Source organism: Myxocyprinus asiaticus, chromosome 30 (genome assembly GCF_019703515.2).
Source record: "Myxocyprinus asiaticus isolate MX2 ecotype Aquarium Trade chromosome 30, UBuf_Myxa_2, whole genome shotgun sequence".
In the NCBI taxonomy this organism is placed as follows: Eukaryota; Metazoa; Chordata; class Actinopteri; order Cypriniformes; family Catostomidae; genus Myxocyprinus; species Myxocyprinus asiaticus.
The window spans coordinates 18,321,192-18,339,034 of record NC_059373.1 but is presented as its reverse complement, the minus strand read 5'-3'; the positions used below and the strand labels follow the sequence as shown (position 1 = coordinate 18,339,034).

General features: G+C 37.2%; 1 protein-coding gene across 2 annotated transcripts; it reads left to right on the top strand.

The window, feature by feature from the left end:
* Positions 1-4,197: 4,197 nt before the first annotated feature.
* On the top strand, positions 4,198-17,611 carry LOC127421310 (cAMP-regulated phosphoprotein 21-like). 2 transcript variants are annotated; one of them, XM_051664296.1, is made up of 21 exons: positions 4,201-4,291; positions 7,885-7,921; positions 8,055-8,305; positions 8,610-8,654; positions 9,503-9,571; positions 9,875-9,992; positions 11,777-11,855; positions 11,965-12,024; positions 12,122-12,259; positions 12,337-12,436; positions 12,552-12,650; positions 12,735-12,772; positions 14,384-14,440; positions 14,617-14,777; positions 14,955-15,065; positions 15,183-15,334; positions 15,526-15,606; positions 15,748-15,981; positions 16,065-16,143; positions 17,176-17,291; positions 17,390-17,611. In XM_051664296.1, exons 3-21 carry the CDS (start codon positions 8,171-8,173, stop codon positions 17,609-17,611), a joined length of 2,094 nt encoding a protein of 697 aa, XP_051520256.1. In that variant the 5' UTR covers positions 4,201-4,291; positions 7,885-7,921; positions 8,055-8,170. The 2 variants fall into 2 exon arrangements, with proteins under 2 accessions (XP_051520255.1, XP_051520256.1); XM_051664295.1 differs by lacking the exon at positions 7,885-7,921 and having other exon boundaries at positions 4,198-4,291.
* Positions 17,612-17,843: the final 232 nt, after the last annotated feature.

Genomic DNA, 17,843 nt, shown 5'->3' with positions numbered 1-17,843 from the left:
CCATCATATCAAACACAGCTGAAAGCTATTTGGTTCGTTAAATGAAGCTTAACATTGTCTTTGTGTTTGTTTTTGAGTTGCCACAGTATGCAATAGACTGGCATATCTTAAGGTCAATATTAGGCCAAAAATGGCAAAAAAGAAACAGCTTTCTCTAGAAACTCATCAGTTAATCATTGTTTTGAGGAATGAAGGCTATACAATGCTTGAATAAAGATTTCATACAGATGTGTACACTACAGTCTTCAAAGACAGAAAAACTGGTTCTAACAAGGACAGAAAGAGATGTTGAAGGCTCAGATGTACAACTAAAGAGGATAAGTACATCAGAGTCTCTAGTTTGAGAAATATACGCCTCACATGTCCTCAGCTGACAGCTTCATTGAATTCTACCCGCTCAACACCAGTTTCATGTACAACAGTAAAGAGAAGACTCAGGGGTGCAGGCCTTATGGGAAGAATTGCAAAGAAAAAGCCACTTTTGAAACAGAAAAACAAAAAGAAAAGGTTAGAGTGGGCAAAGAAACACAGACATTGGACAACAGATAATTGGAAAAGAGTGTTATGGATCTTAACCCCATTGAGCTTTTGTGGGATCAGCTAGACTGTAAGGTGTGTGAGAAGTGCCCGACAAGACATCTATGGCAAGTGCTACAGGAAGCGTGGGGTGAAATGTCACCTGAGTATCTGGACAAACTGACAGCAAGAATGCCAAGGATCTGTAAAGCTGTCATTGCTGCACGTGGAGGATTTTTTGATGAGAACTCTTTGAAGTGTTTAAGAAGTTCTGAAAAAAAAATTCAATTTGTAATAGTCATTTTTCAAGTTATTAATGTCCTGACTATACATTGTGATCAGTTGAATGCCACTTTGGTGAATAAAAGTACCAATTTCTTTCCATAAGAGCAAAATCTGTACATTATTCCAAACTTTTGGCCGCCTGTGTATATATAGACTTCTAACAGACTGGAATGAAAATCAGCAAATGTTATTTTACAGGAGACATATGGAATTAAACCACAGAGCCATAACAGCATTCTTCTTTACAGCCATGACAGAACAATATGCTGATCTGAAACGTGGTTCAAATACAGAAATATCTTTCTATAGGGTCCAAAACATATTTAGACATAAAATCGATCAATATTTCTAACGCTCCCCTCCCCTCATGCTTTTACTGTCTCTCATTCATTCCTGTGAACTAAACCGTGGCAACTACTGTCCTCCAACCTACAAAAAATAAATACACAACCAATGTACATCAAACTAGTCACAAGTAAAAAGTGAGAAATTATGTGTTATATTACATTGCTTAAGCCTTTTTATAGGCAGATGGATAGGTAAATTATAGGCAAATTATCCTATTTATAGATTGTTAAATACAGCTAACTTTCCCATCATGTTAAAGGGTTAGTACACCCAAAAATAATTTACTCACCCCCATGTTGTTCCAAACTTGTATAATTTAACTGTGGAACATGAGAGATTAAATTAATGGTACTGAGGCTGTCATATGGGTTTGGAACAACATGAGGGTAAGTAAATGATGACAGAATTTTCATTTTGGGATGAACATCCTTTTAAACAGGACAGAGTATACCATGTGTTCTTTGTCTAAATGTTTCGGAGAGCTGGGCTGAGAAAATAGGGACAACATTCAAACAGGCCTAAGAAACATAATTACCTTCTATTCTTTGGCCAAAGTTGTATACTGATTACTTATGTTATTCTTTAATTAAGGAAAGGCAATCAGCATTTATGTCTTCTCTGAGTCTGTTTCACACTCTCTTTTAAAAAGCCTTATTTTTTTTAAAGGAGTAAGATATCTCAGATCCTCTGAAATGGCAAGGCCGTATGTCAGAAAGAGCAATGTGCAGGTGTAAAGTGGAACTGTGGTATAAGTACCCACATACGTGTGTCTCGTGTCACATAATCTTTTCATCTAACAGGTGCTCATTGCGTTATTCGGTGGCTTCTCTTTGTGCTGCTGCATAAACTCACAGTGTGTTATTTAGACTATTAAACTGCTTTTTTTATAGGTACTGAAAAATCGACAGATTACTGGTATATAGGTTTGTAGTTCATGCAATGTTATGAAATGAATAGCCTATCCTAAAAAAAAAATAAATAAATAAATAAATAAAAAAGGGAAAAAAAGCAGATGCTTTACACCCCAGTGCAAGTAGTGGCAAATATTATTTGCACCCCAACCCTGATGCAAATAATGGTAGATAATATTTGCACCCATATTTAAATATGTTTATTTAAATATATATATTTAAACATACAGTGTGGGCATCACTGCATTGTGTTTATTGTGTTTATTTAGAGTCTCACAGACACACTTCATTAACCTCAACCCCTAAACCTTAACCTTACCTTAGACAAAATAACCTTGTTTTATTACGATAACCATAGTTTCAACATGGTATTTTGTTGTTGATTACTACACTGCCTGGCCAAAAAAAAAAATTTAAAAAAATTGCCATTTGGATTGAAATAAGCAGATACTTAAGAGCCTATGATTGGATTATTATTGCCGTGATGAATATGTTTCAGCTGCAACAATTCTTTTAACCCTAACTGATGCAGTGTGTAGCTTCTCATTTCTTAAACAACCATGTCAGAAGACGTATCTTGTGGTTGTGGTCAGGGTAAGAAGGGAAGCGCATGAAGCGATACACCCATCATGCATAGTGCCCACTGTACAAGCCTCTGGAGGCAGTGTTATGATCTGGGGTTGCTTCAGTGGGTCAGGTGTAGGCTCAGCAACATTATGCGGCAATAAAATGAAGTCAGCTGACTTCCCGAATGTACTGAATGACCAGGTTATCCCATCAATGGATTTTTTCTTCCCTGACGGCACAGGCATATTCCAGGACAACAATGCCAAGATTCATCAGGCTCAAATTGTGAAAGAGTGGTTCAGGGAGCATGAAGAATCATTTTCACACATGAATTGGACACCACAGAGTCCTGACCTTAACCCCAACGATAGTCCTTGAGATGTGCTGGAGAAGACTTTACGGAGTGGTTCAACTCTCCTGTCATCAGTACAAGATCTCGGCCAAAAACTAATGCAACTCTGGACGGAAATAAATGTTGTGACGTTGCATAAGTTTGCTGAAAACTTATAAATTATGTAGGACTTTTCATGAGATGGGGTTGAATGTACACACAAGCGATGCCCAGCCACTGGAACAAGTGCTATCAACAGACCCCTCCTCCGGATCAAACCCTTCTCTGCACTCACATTCACCCTCACCAAATCCCTGTGATTAAATCAACATTTATATGCATTTTTATTGATTATTTTAAGTAGTATTAAAGGAAATATTAAGAGTGGAAACAGGAAATCGGATTTGAAAAAGAGTGGGACAAAAGGTGAAATCTAACCGGGGTCGCTAGTACATCATCACTACACATTTTCACTGTCTTTACACCCCACGCCACTGTAGCAACACTTATTGTCTAGTTTGTGATATATTCCAGTGGTTTCACCAGACTATTGGGGTGAAAATATCTGCACTGTGTGGCAGATGCTATTTTCGCTGGGGTGCATATAGTCACTCCGAAAGGAAAATGCCCTGGTAGTTTTTTGCAAAGTACCATATTTCAGTTATTTTGAATACACACTGTAAAAACAAATGTTGTCATTACTGGAAAAATCAAGTGGTCTTAATTAAACATTATTTGAAATGTCAAGTTTTGGGCTCATAACTCAAATATAAATGTTCTTAAGTGTTAAGAACTCAAACTAATGTGTACAAAAATTGAGGCATACAATTACCCTGTTAACTCGATTTCAGTTCACCTTGTATATGTGCAACTGAAGTACAGATACATATGCATTTCAGTGGAGAATTAAGTTTATTTACTTATTGATTTAGAATAAGTTATCATATTCATAATTTAAGCTGTTACTGAATGACCTAAATTTGAGTCCTTCAGTAAACTATGATCATTTTTGAAGTGTTTTCTGTGTCATTTTCTGTGTTCCATTGTTGCTGGTCATGTAATTCCCACTCATCCAATTAACGTTCGAGGAGGATGTCTAGGATTTTTGTTTAGTGAGTTTATTTTAGCGTTAGCGTGTCAGGAAGAGGCTGAAGGCACGCGTGCTCGCGCGCTCATTTAAGTGACTGTGTCGAAAGCGGATGGCGTGAACCTGCACGCGCTCTGCTGTCACAAACAGAAGATGTTGAACAAGCTCACCGGTCTGCGGCACATCCGCTCAGCTTAAACATTGCTACCGATTTAGGCTATTTTATTCCGATCGAGCTATATACAGGTAAGCAAAGTGCCTCTCTTATGCCTTTGCAGTTGATTAGAATAAATATGACTAGAATAAGAAATTGAGTGTATTAAGTGGTGCGCATTTTCAGTGTACTGCACAGGTTATGACCGGCTGTTTTGAGTTTTTGCGCGTTTTAATGTGTGTAACTCTAAGGCTGACCCCGTTAATTAAACAGCAAACTGGCAAGGTTTAGCCTGCTTGTGTCTTTATCTCAGATCGCACTGTAAGGGAATATATCTGATTGATAAAGATATTGGCACTAATTTTCTGGACCAAATCACTTCATAAAATTCTGAGTGACGCTTGATGTAAATAACTTGAAGTCGGAAAGGGATCAGATGGAAACCTCATTCCGTTATACAATTTGAACACTTAATTTAACGCTTTTTCGTAGAAGAATGCCTCTGTTGTTAGTATAGTGATGGGACCAGGTCGTTTAACAAAAGAGGAGCGGTAGCGCGAGATATGAGTTTCTTTTTAGAAACTACAGCTGCTCCAGGGCCGTCTCCGTGTGCGTCAGTGACAGCAGCCTGAAGTCCCCAAACAGCCGCTCCAAATATAAACCGTGCCAGACAGTGCCCGGCATGCGCCCTAGTGGTCGAAACCGAACCCTACTTCAGCTGCTGCTACACCACGCAGACGGACAGAATAGATCTTGGACACAGTCATTTGCGTTATGCTGCAGCGCGCGCGTGTCTGTGTAAGTGTATGTGATTGGCTCTTTCACTTGTAAGGCGGGACTTCTTTTCTTCATTAGTTGACTGTTGGGCACTAGAGCATCTTGGTTGGGCGTTCCAATTTCTCCCATTCATTTAAATAGAAAGTGGCCCATCTCTGTAAATAGTTTCTGCTAAATTCCCCCAAATCCCATAGACTTACATTGACTGAATGTTCAAACTCCAACTGTTAAAAAACAATCTAATATAAACAATGCCAAAAAGGCCTTTAAATTGCTTTACTGTCTATCTCTCACTCTCTATCTATCTATCTATCTATCTATCCATCCATCAAACTTCATTTTTTTAAACTAAGGCTATGTTATGCCAACATCAACATTTTGAAACTATCTAGTTTATTGTGATATGCTGTATCATGTAAGGAATAATGTACAGTCAGCTCTTTGTTATCGAACAATTAACCCCGACAGGGTTTATTTTGCAATGACCACCGGCTGACTGTACATTATCCCACTTATTACAGGGCTACTAAACAAATAAATAAATACATGGACATAAAATATTGATTTGTTTTAAAATTCTGTAATTTGAGAAGAAAAAAATGGCTGAACAGCTGCATCAACCTCTGGTTTACGTCAGAGTTCTGTTGGTGTTTATTTTGTGAAAATGATCATCTGATTTCTGAATATTAAGCCTATAACAAGACTGCTTGCCAAATAAACAAATAAATGGCCATGAAACATTAATTTGTTGAAATTATTTGATTAGCTTACTTGTAGAGATCGCACAGTGACTCGAGAAGCAGGAGAGATGGCTCGCAGAACCCAGATGAGTGGTCTGATACATCTTAATCCCCGGATATGCGGTTGTTACAGTGCAATATCTGACCGCTGGATGGGGCCATTGACCAATCACAATCGAGTATTCCAGAGAGCCGTGTAATAAAGGCTTAATAACAAATACCACAGAAATTGTAAAATCGTAATAGTTACTATAACTGTATCTAGTTATAGTCTTTTGGCGGAAAGTTACTAGGGTGCTACTGTGTATTTACATAAGTAATAATATTAATGTGCTACATATACTTACTCCATCAGCATTTTGTGAGTTGCTCGTACTATTGTTATTGTTATCATTATAGTAATGGACAGTAACATGTAATTTGTGTACCACAGACGCTGTAAAATAAAGTGTCACCATTAATATTAGTAAAGGTGGGTCAAAGGCAGAAATATAAGACCATTGTGCTGTTCCTTTGAGCTGGTTAGATGACATCTCTTTCACACAATTATTTTGCAGCCACCTGTCAGATAACCCATATAAGACCTTGATCTTGATACCAAAAGCTACTGTGGTGTCTGTGCGTGTGTAGGCGAGGGCTTAACGGTGGTGAAATTGAGTCAGTGACTCAGTGGTCAGACATGAAGACAAGTTAAATCATGATGAGAGTGATGACATAAGAATGACAGCTACACTTTATCCAAACAGACCTTGCATGTGTGTGCCTTCAATTCAGGGAGTCATTCATTCTGGGAAGATAATTTACAACACCTGCCACTACACTGAAACCCACATATACTCATACACATAATACTCACGCATACAAACTCATGTTTACGAACACTGCTGACCCGTAACTCATACACGCATAGGTTGATCCAAATCTCCACACGTTGCTATGCTGACTTTAAACCACAAAGGCCATAGAGCTGTGTTAATATTAGCGCACTGGCTAGTCAGTTGATGGCCTGGATAAAAAAAGAAAAAAAAAAGATATCTCATTACTTTGGACTCTGTTGAAGCATAATAGGGTTTAAACATATGTGAGTATTTGACACTGACTTTTAGCAAAAGTGCAATGCAATGGATTTTGCGTGCAGAAAAATACACACTGTATATTGGTCCCTAAAAATGTGCCTCATTTGGTAATATCTAAATTTACTGGTTTCATTCAAGGGATAAATATTTTTAACATCACTTAATTAACCAGAATAAATAAGGTTACACAAACAAAACCAATTTAAAGGGTTAGAACAGGTAGATAAAGCTCCTTAAGGTAACAATTGCAGGCAGTTTTTACAGTGTATTCAGATCCTCATTCTGCAAAGTCTTGAGAGATTCACATGCAATATTATTATTTATGTTATGTAGAATTTTTATTTTTGTGTGTGTACGTGCATAGTATTTAAAGGAATAGTTCACCCAAAAATCAAAATTCTCTCATCATTTACTCATCCTCGTGACATCCCAGATGTGTATGACTTTCTTTCATCTGCGGAGCACAAATGAAGATTTTCAGAAAAATTTCTCAGCTCTTTTGTTCTATACAATGCACGTGAATGGGTGCCAACATTTTGAAGCTCAAAAATCACATAAATCAGCATAAAAGTAATCTACAAGACTCCAGTGGTTAAATCCATGTCTTCTGAAGTGATGTTATAGGTGTGGGTTAGAAACAGGCTGTGTCCGAAACCAGGAAAATGCTGCCTTCGGAGGCTGTATACGGAGGCAGGATGAAAATAAGGTGCTTTTCAAACTGTTCAGAGACCAGCTTCCTTAAGAGTTCCATTCTTTCAAAACAGCTGTCAATTAAGCCAATAATTGATTAGCCAGCAAGGCAGCAATTCAGCTGCCTACGTTTTTGGATGCAGCCACAGATCACATTCACATTCTTCTTCTTGTGTTTTTGGTGATTCACATTCTTCATGCATACCACCCTCTACTGGGCAGGAAGAAGAATTTGTAGCAAAAAAGGAAGAACTGGATTAAAACACTGGAGTCACATAGATTATTTTTATGATGCCTTTATGTGCTTTTTGGAGCATCAAAATATTGGCACCCCTTCACTTGCATTGTATGGGCCTACAGAGCTGAGAAATTCCTCTAAAAATCATAATTTGTGTTCTGCAGAAGAAATAAAGTCACACACATCTGGGATGGCATGAGGGTGAGTAAATGATGAGAGAATTTTCATTTTTTGGTGAATTTTAAATACACTTTCTGTAAAATGGGTCCAATAAATGTTTTACAGATATGCTAAGGAATTTGTGCTCTGCTTCTTATTCTTCTTTATCAAATAGGAATCTGTCTAGCCATCTGTTCTGGCAAGAGAAGAGTGTGAAAAAAAGAGGAAAGAACATATCTTGGTAATAACTGGCTTGGATGGTCATGGGGCATATGGTGGCCTACAACTGATATGACCCTTGAATCTGCACATTTCAAGATGTCAGAAAGAGGAGAATCTCAAAATCTTTCCGAATGCACTAAGAAGGATGAGACTCCACCTCTAAGTTGTTTCATGGAAACTGAGGACTGTCATAACAACAGCCAGGTGATAATGCAGTTCCCATACCTTCCATTATCTTACTTCTATTTAACTCTGTCTTTTTAACTTTCTTCCACACTAAAAAATAATGTTAATCTAAAAATGTGCTTCATGTGGTAACATCTAAATTAGCTGGTTTTATTGGTGTCAAAAAAACATTATTTTAACATCACTGAATCAACCTGAATGCATTAGGGCTAAACCAACAAAACTCATTTTAATTTCAGGTTATCACTTTTTACAGTGCACTTCTTACCTCTGTCTTTTCTCATTTGATTTGTTTCTTTTACTCTATGTTTTTCTTGAGCAGCCAAACTTAAATGGTAACCATGAAGGACTTAAAACGAATTTGAAGGTATGATTACACTGATTACATTTATTTACCTTTCTTATGTGAATGCTGGAGAGTATGAACTTGCAGCTTACTTACCAGCTTGCTAGACTTGTATTATTTTTGGAGGTATGTACAGTTGGATATTGCATCTTGAGTCGTTTTCTCTCCTCCGTGGGTAAATGGCGTGTTCTGCTGGCTTCTTAACACCAACAGTTATCTAGCTAAGTCAGAATTCCGTTAGTAAACATTGCATTCACTCCCTTGATAGTACAAAGATACCCAACTCCAAAATATATGTATATCACATCAACAGCTCTCAGACAGTCTGGGAACAGGTCCAAATAGTTTAAAAGTAGCATAGTAGCAATTTTTACTGTAGTGTTGATCCACTGATCACTGAATACAATCACTGGGACATCAAGATAAAATAGTGATGCATTCAAATGAACATTTATACATAATCATACCAAAGTCAGATACCTTGTCTCCCTCATACATTCTTTAAATGACTGTTTATGTGCTGTTTTTCAACTTTTGCCCATGGACATTTACGTAAATATTTTTATACTGAACTGGAATTTGTCTTTTATGTACTTAGAAATTCAGAAAGTGATTAATTGCATAATATTTCTTCGTAAACAGCTCCATTAAGGTAAACAAAACAGACAGCAAGAAAATGCTATTTGAAAATATTTTGCATATAAAAGGGGTTAAAGCTCATTACTTACATTTTTTTTTATCTTTAATATACTGTAATATGGTAGAAATACCAAATTCAGTAATAACGTGCACTGAGAACACTTTTCCTCTGGGAAGAAAATGTACTCTCCTGAATGATGAAATTGGGTTATTGAATGTATGTGTTACAGGCCAAAGGGAAATTAGTTCGGAGTACAGCAGTATGTGATGAGTCATTACCCACTGAGGAGAACAGCAAGGTAAGAATCTATTCATATAATTCCATCAGTTTTCTTTCTTTTTTTTCTCTCTTACACCTAATAACATGTTGTTGATGATCACCTAGTGGCCTAACTAATATGTCATTTGTAAGTAAATCAAGACTGTAACTATCACAGATTTTGAGGGTCTATATAAAGTAATGAAATGACTGAAATGTTGTTTTCAATGGTTAATTCTTAAATATTCCATTTAAGTCCCACCAGGCCTGAATATGTGGTATATTTTATGACATTTAATTGATTATATAGATTGTGATGTAACTTTGCTCTGTCTGGTTAAAGGAAAAAGAGAGCAAGACAACTATATCTAGTAACCATAGTGACAGTCCTGAGTGTGATGAGGAGGAAGAGGGGAAGGGCAAAGTGGGGACCACAACCAAAAAGCCAAGTTTATCCAAAGGTGATTACCTTGCATGTATGCACATGTGAATCAACAGAGTATAAACATTATCATATCGATATTTGGGTCACAATACAATAATATTGCGACTATTTAAATTTAGTGTATAGTTTTTCAAAACTTTGATATCTTTTACTCACTTCACTTGTTTCATCATGATCACACTGGTCATATTGTTGCTATTAAATGTCCTGGTACCCTGAGATCGATCCCATTCTTCCATCTCCCATCAGACATTTTTGCATTAATTCAAATGACCTTTTCCTGTGATGCTACTGATAGCATGTTAAAGACAAGGGTTCTGGTCCTGTGGAAGTAATTAACTATTCCACGGTTTTTCAAACTGGGGGTCTGGGACCCCCAGGGTGCCACTAGGAGGTCCGTGAAAAAAACGGTAAAAATTGCAAAAAAAAAAAAAAAGAATAAAAAACTATTCTTTATATATATATATATATATATATATATATATATATATATATATATATATATATATATATATATATATATATATAGGTGTTGTAAGGGCATAAGCTGCTTTGTAACAGTACTATTTATTATTAACATGCTACACTTGAATTTAATTGAAAGGTGTCTCTTAAGAAATAAGAAGATAAGAAATAGGATGATAAGAAAAAAGAAACACTGTAAACTTAAAAATCATTCTTTTTGGAGATAATATTTTACATAAAATATTTTATTAATTTTTTTTTTTTGCTTTAAAACAATGAAGATATTAAAGGTGGACCCAGTAATTGTTTTCCTATTAAAAAAGTTTTACTCCTAAAGAAATTAACTGGAATTTTGAAACATATGTATAAAATCATGACCACTCACATGAGATGAGGACTTTAGTCATATCAGTAACCTTATAAAATCTGTTTTATTCTACATGGGGTAGGGGCGCCCTCATGGTGGCTGCCAATTTAAAATCACATGACAAGCTGAATACTACTTGGTTAATCTCTGTAACCTTTAAAGGCGCACTGAATTTTTTACTGAGCTTTTTCTTCATCTCAAATGACTATTCATTTCTTTTGAAGTAAAACTTTGAACCAGTGAACCTTTAAAGCCAATTATTTAATTTTGCTAACATGTTATCTTTGTAATATCACACTTAGGCTACTATTTTTCTCACACAGTAAAATTGGGTCTTTATACATAAAATTATAAAGCTGACTTTATATTTTAGGAAGAGGGGTCCTTGCCATTGAAAAGTTTGAAAACCCCTGATCTAATCAATGATGAATGCGTTTTGGAGATAGCATTTTCTATTTTTTATTCCACTGACGATTAGGTTTAGGGTTGGTGTTTGGTTTAGGGTGTATGGTTAGTAAAATATGTATTCCTGATGACTGAAAAAACATCTCACTTTACAACTCGCTTTTGGCACCACTTTGTGGACATTTCACCCAGAAACTGGTGCTCATACATGCCCATTTACGTTCAAAAAGACTTACAGAGTCGGCCACTCGGGGCAGTGGTTCAGATTTCAGTAAGCACAGATAGATTTCAGCAGAAAAACTTTTGACCTACTGTCACTGAATTCACTATGAGATTCATCTGTCCCCAAAAATTTTCTGTTGAAAAATGTCATTTAAAAAAACGATTCTTGGTGTGAGAATGTAGATTCAGTGTTGTTAGGTAAAAAACTGCAATATTTTGAAATCCATATTTTGAACCACCACCCCCCTAGTCACAATTGCACAAACTATTATTTTGAATATACTTCCAATTCTTGGCACATCTAAAATGTAATTGTATGTATGTGCATTTGTGACTTTTAGAGCCTAGTCTGGAATACACAGACTCCACAGGCATTGATCTGGAGGGATTTCTTATCACTACTTTAAAGAGCAGTCCCAGGTGAGTTAAAGTGTGAAATTTCACTCTGCATTCACTCGTTCATTCTCTTTCTTTCATTCCAATAATCTGTTTTCTTTTTCCTTCTTCTTCTTCTTTTTGTGGCTTGCAGGGACAGACTGATGCTCCTTAAACTCGAACAAGATATGATTGACTTTATGACAGACAACAGGTAAAATTCAACACGTCTTTTAAGGTCAAGGAACAGGCTCATTTTCTGTAATGAGATAAACCAAAACGTGTGTTTATTTTGCTCTTTCTCTCTGTAGCTCCTATAAGAAATTTCCTCAGATGTCATCATATCACAGGATGCTGGTTCACAGGGTTGCAGCTTATTTTGGTCTGGAACACAATGTGGATCACAGTGGAAAAGCTGTTATCATCAACAAAACCAGCAATTCTAGGATGTATGTCTCGGTTATAGTGAGTGTATGTGTGTTTATGAAAGAATAGGCATGGGTATAACAGTGTGTATGCTTTTCAGACCAGAACACCGGTTTGCAGAACATGTTCAAGAGGAGAAGTTAGAGGAAAGAAGGTTAATACTGAAGAGAGACACCAGTCAAGACAAAGAAGATAGTCAGGTAGGGATAAATACACACTTCACTGACCACTGATATTGCAAAAGAGCTAACAAAGGCTCCTCCTGATCTTTGCACTTGGTTAACTTGTGTCTGCTCATCTGCTGTTGTTTTATAGCTAAGAGTTCCATTGCTCAAAGACCAGATGAGGAGCAAGTCAATAGAGGAGAGAGAGGAGGAGTACCAGAGAGTCAGAGAACGCATATTCTCTCAGGACGTAAGAAAACACAAATAGAAAATGCACACACAGTTGTATATTGAAGCTTCGGACTCTGATTTTGTTCTCTTTCCTTTTTTTCAGTCCACATGTGTTTCACAGAGTGTTTACATTGAGACCAGGTAAATATCTCTTAATAATTAATATTTTTGCCAAGGATGCTAAGATCTGAGCACGTATAAAGGGTCCAGTTATCATCTATTTGATATATAGATACTAAAATGTAAATGTTTCGGTATATTTACATTGTATTTATGTTCTTTTCAGTCACTTTCTTGCAAAAATGACTTAAAGTGCTCCAAGTATAGGCAGCAAAGAATACTCAATGAATGCTAAGTTAGGCCTCAAGTGCCATGAAGAAACACAAAGTAATTTTCAATCATGTCACTTTTAAATCATCCAGATATCCTGAGTTACAGTACAAGTATATACAGTTGTAACACATGAGTTGTCATTACAACAAGAACATTGCATTTGAGTGTAGGTGTGGAGTTGATTTAAATATGTGATTGATGTCCAATGTGAGATCTCCAACGTGAATCCAATGTGAGATCACGTGTAGGTGAATTTAAAGGGGTGGGCTTTGAAGCTTTGAATGTGGCTGGAGAGTCAGCTGTTCTGACAGTTATTGTGAGGTTGTCATATCAGCCAATGAGAAGGAAAGATGAAGTATCTGCCCTTACACAAGCAGAAACCCTTCATGAGGAGAGGGAACGGAAGTATGATCATAGCAGCTTGGGTGACTGGGCTTGAGTATATATCTGGATGAAGGATAAATAGACTGAAACTATAGACCTTATTCACAGTAGTGCAATTTTTAATTTTTAATTTTGGGAATGACAGTGAGGCTGTGAGGGATAGACTTACCATCTCAATGGCACAAATGGTATAAAGCTGTATAAATAAAGCTCCTAGATCACATCTGACTTTCCACAACTCATGTTGTCTTGAGTTTTTTATCTACTGAATATTCTTGAAAAGATATTTTTTTAATGTTTTGTCTGCGGAACAATCTAAAAATTATTTAAACTGCAGTGCAGTCCATTGAAGAGACTGTATGTCTATCCCTCACAGCCTCATTGTCATTCCTGTCAAAAATGTAAAGATGCTGCTAGCGTGAATAAGGTCTGTTGGAAGCGTTAGGAAGTTAAACAGCATCTTTATGGATGTATGGCAGAAGTTGCTAGGCTGGCAAAGCGTTAGTAGCCAATATTTTGTAAACCAACTGGCTTAAATGTATATATATATATATATATGTGTGTGTGTGTGTGTGTGTGTGTGCATTTGTATCAATATATTTAAAATATGAAATAATAAGTGTGTTTTTGAATGTTAAAATACTCCAGTTTAATGTACAGAGACAACTATAGTTGAGCCAGAAGTTGACATGTCTGACCACTGAAACAAACAGAGCAATGTTTTGAAAGCACCACAGTCAGGAAATCGGCCTACAAGTGGTTGACTTAAAGGTGTGAGGTGGAGTGGGACTACCTGTAATAAAGTTTTTAGTTGGGAAAGCAAAGAAAAAAAAAAAAAAAAATCACAAAACTGAATTGGGCTTTGAATTTACTAGTTTGTGGCAGTGAAACAGTGGCACTCTCTATCGTTGGACACTGTTTACAGTTGAAAAATGATTTAAATTATTTTTGGTGGCACAAAAATTACACATTTCACCTTTAAATATTTTTTCCCCTGTTTTTTAAGATTTTGTTTATTTTCTAATCTGTTTGCAGAGGCCTAGAAGACAGTAGTATTCTCAGTGAAACCCAGAAAAGACGACAGCTATTTAGGTAAGAAGTGCTTTCTGAACTGAAATAATGTAACTCTGCTGAAACACTTTTCAGTCCAAAATGATCTTTTTATTCACTGTACTGTAAGTTCATGCTAAACAACTTAATTATGGAATTTACAAGAAAGAAAGGTCGTCTTTGCCAAAATAAAGCTTATGATATGTCTTGTTCTGCAGGGGTAACAGGGGCAGTTCTGGTCAGCTGTCTGGCAGCAGGCAGAGCAGTTTTGAACTGGACTCTCATTGGAATGACCCTCAACCCTGGAGCAGCACAGATTCTGACAGCCCGTCGTGGACCTCTAAATCTACACACAGCAGCTCCAAACTCTGCAAACCAGGTGCAAAAATAGCACTACCCATCATGTCCATGACCACCTAGATTAATAAAACTAGATAAAGTTAAAAATGACTACTATAAACTCAAAATTGTATACATGCAATCAGTGCAATCTATTGGGCATACACACTCTGTTCACATCTTATCTGCTGTTATCTCTATCTGATCTGTCAATTAGTGTCCGAGTCAGCTCTGTCCTACACTCCACCCAACAACAGCCCAGCTTACATCATTGTACCTGCAGAGTCATCAATACCTCCAGGGAGTATCTTATTGAACCCACATACAGGTATACACTCACTTGCATAATTCCCAATACAACAGAACACACCTCTGTATCACAAAAGAGTAAGCAAAAAAAAAAGTAATTTCCATCATCCATCTAATAATGGAAGTGTCCTTTTAGGGCAGCCATTTCTGAATCCTGATGGAACTCCAGCTGTTTACAACCCACCAGTCAGTCAGAAGCCAATCAGTAACCAGCCTAACACAGTGCAGCCTCAAGCCCCACCCCCTCCACCTCAGCAGCAGACAGTAGCAAGCCATGGAGTACCAAAGGTAAGTGAAACATACACCAGAAACAATATGTAGAACAGGGCAGAAGATGCAGCTGAATGTATGGGGAGGTACAGTATGCATGCATGAAATGTATAGTATGCAACCTGAGCACACTGCATTGGTACAGTAATTGATGCATTATAAAGAGAAAATACAGGGCATGTGTTTAAATACAATCATTTCTGGTTTAGGTTCAGTATTCCTCAGTGACTTATCTTCCACCTCAGCATTTAAATATCTCTACCTCTCAACAACATCCAATAGAACAGACTGTAAGTGAGTTTTTAATCGTATTTGGTTTAGTGAATTTTTTTTTTTTTTACATTTTACACAAACTTTAAAATGTGATGAAATGCATTTAGTATATAGATATGATTATATAAAGTCATTAAAAATCTATTTTTGGTTCTCAGAGGGAAGATCTTACCTCTAAGTTTGGTCACATGATGTTGAGCCACCAATCATCGGGGGATCTTCCTGATATGCCCTCTTATTACATGCAAGGGGCACCGCCCACACACAGCAATGCCCCGCCTCACCATAGCTACACGCCGTGTCACCATTCAGACTGTTACTTGAGCCCTGGAATGACACTGGCTCCTCCCACAGCCCTGCCCCCTCAGACCCATGGTCAGCAGAGCAACCAGGTACTCATCATAAATGAGTAATGAAGAGATACTGTGTAATGTCATATGTCTAATTATGAGTCAACACTACTCTCCTCTCTTAGGTTTCAGTGTACAGTTACACTGTTCAGTGTCCCAGTGCATCTCAACAATATGGAGCAGCCGGTTACAGCACACAAACAGGTACACATGAAACACATCTGAGTCCCTTGTGCCTTGATCTTACAGTAGTAGGGGAGGGGGCCGTTACACTGTAAGAGATGGTGTCACTGGTCTCACAGTGAACCGGTCTCTTTTCCTGCTATTCACCTCAGCCCTCTTTTTATACAGTCTGTGATGTGTCTACACATAAATGTAAACCAGGGGTCATCAATGTGTCCATACTCACATATGTCTGTGGGAATCGTATTAGGATTGAGAGGAAAAAAATATAATTGTATAGGTAAAGTATATAGTGGGGTTGTTGTGCGAATGTGTCATCTGTCGAAGTAGGGGGTAATTTTGTTATGGTTGGCGCATTGATGATACAGTTCGATTCTGTGCTTCATTTGCACCTGGGGGGGCATAGGTATAATTTGGAGGAGCAAAGCCCACCCCAACAATCCACTAGATCTGGCCCTGATGAATGCGCTTTTGTGATAACTTTTTAGACTGTTTTTTGTGACGTTGATTCACAAATATAACTGTTCTGATCTGTTACCATACACTGATGCCATTTGTAATGCCAAAATTGCCGGAGTAAGAAAATTAAGTGTTTTATTTCACTCAGAAGCAGACAAATAGTAAGTAAAGCTTTTGTTTTTGTGAAAGATGATGGGTTAATTGTTAAAAGAAAGAAATCATGCAAGAAGAGAGTAAAAACAGATAGCATTTCTTCTGTTGAAAAGGAGCAGTTTGATAGCAAACCAAAGAACGCAAGAACAGGACAAGTTAAGCTGATGTCTAGTTTCATCAGTAAAGAGAAAGGTGAACAAAAAAATTACCTCATGTCAGCAAAACATCCACTTTTTATGAGACCGTGATTAAAATTGAAGATGCCCCCTGATATAAACATTCATATTATGTTTTTACTGCAGTAAGCTTTGTGTTGGTTATAATTTTGAGTCCACAATTAATTAAGATTGTGTAGTGCATGTAGAGTGCACAAGTGATGCAACAATAAAATATAACTAACAATAAAATCTCACACATAGTTATCAACATATCTCTCAACAGGATACCCGACTGTAATATCTAACCAACAAGGTTGTCCAGGCATGATGGGAAGTCAGATTCTACCCCAAACACAGCAAGGCATGATGGGGTCTTATCCATCTGTACCCTCCTATCAGGTATAGATGCAAAGAAAAAATTACATCAAAATGCAAATATCGTTCAAATTAATTGACTGAAAAATTATAATAAATATATGTGCCTCTCTCACTTTAAGGTACCTCAACAGCAGCAACAACAACCATCTTATCCATCTACAATGCTAGTGTCTGGGCAAGGTGGGCAGACACAGAGTTTGGTGCCCCCTGCTGGAGTTCAAGTGTACTGCAACTCTCTGCCCCCTTCTTCCCCTCCACCTCTCAGTATGCTGGGAGTCTCCTTCCAGTCAAGCAGCTGCAAAAACGGCTGTAACGTTAATCAGAACCAGTGCTGGTACTAAAAGAAACAGTTTTCACGCAGTCACACCTACAGCTGTGAAAGCCAAACAGATCCAGTGCTATTACAAGCTCATATGCATTCAGTATTTATAGCTACACAATAATGGTCCATACAGTCTGTAGCACTCAAGTCTGATAGCGTTATTCAGATTCAGCCTTTTCTACTTTCAGTCGTTTGTCACAAATTTGATTTGAATCAAGTTTTACGAGCACATTAAGTATATGATAAGATCA

Coding starts and splice junctions, on each gene's coding strand:
- LOC127421310 (XM_051664295.1), top strand. CDS start 8,171: ATGACCCTTGAATCTGCACATTTCAAGATGTCAGAAAGAGGAGAATCT. Junction 15,066..15,182: donor CTTATTGAACCCACATACAG/GTATACACTCAC, acceptor GTGTCCTTTTAG/GGCAGCCATTTCTGAATCCT. Junction 16,144..17,175: donor CGGTTACAGCACACAAACAG/GTACACATGAAA, acceptor ATCTCTCAACAG/GATACCCGACTGTAATATCT.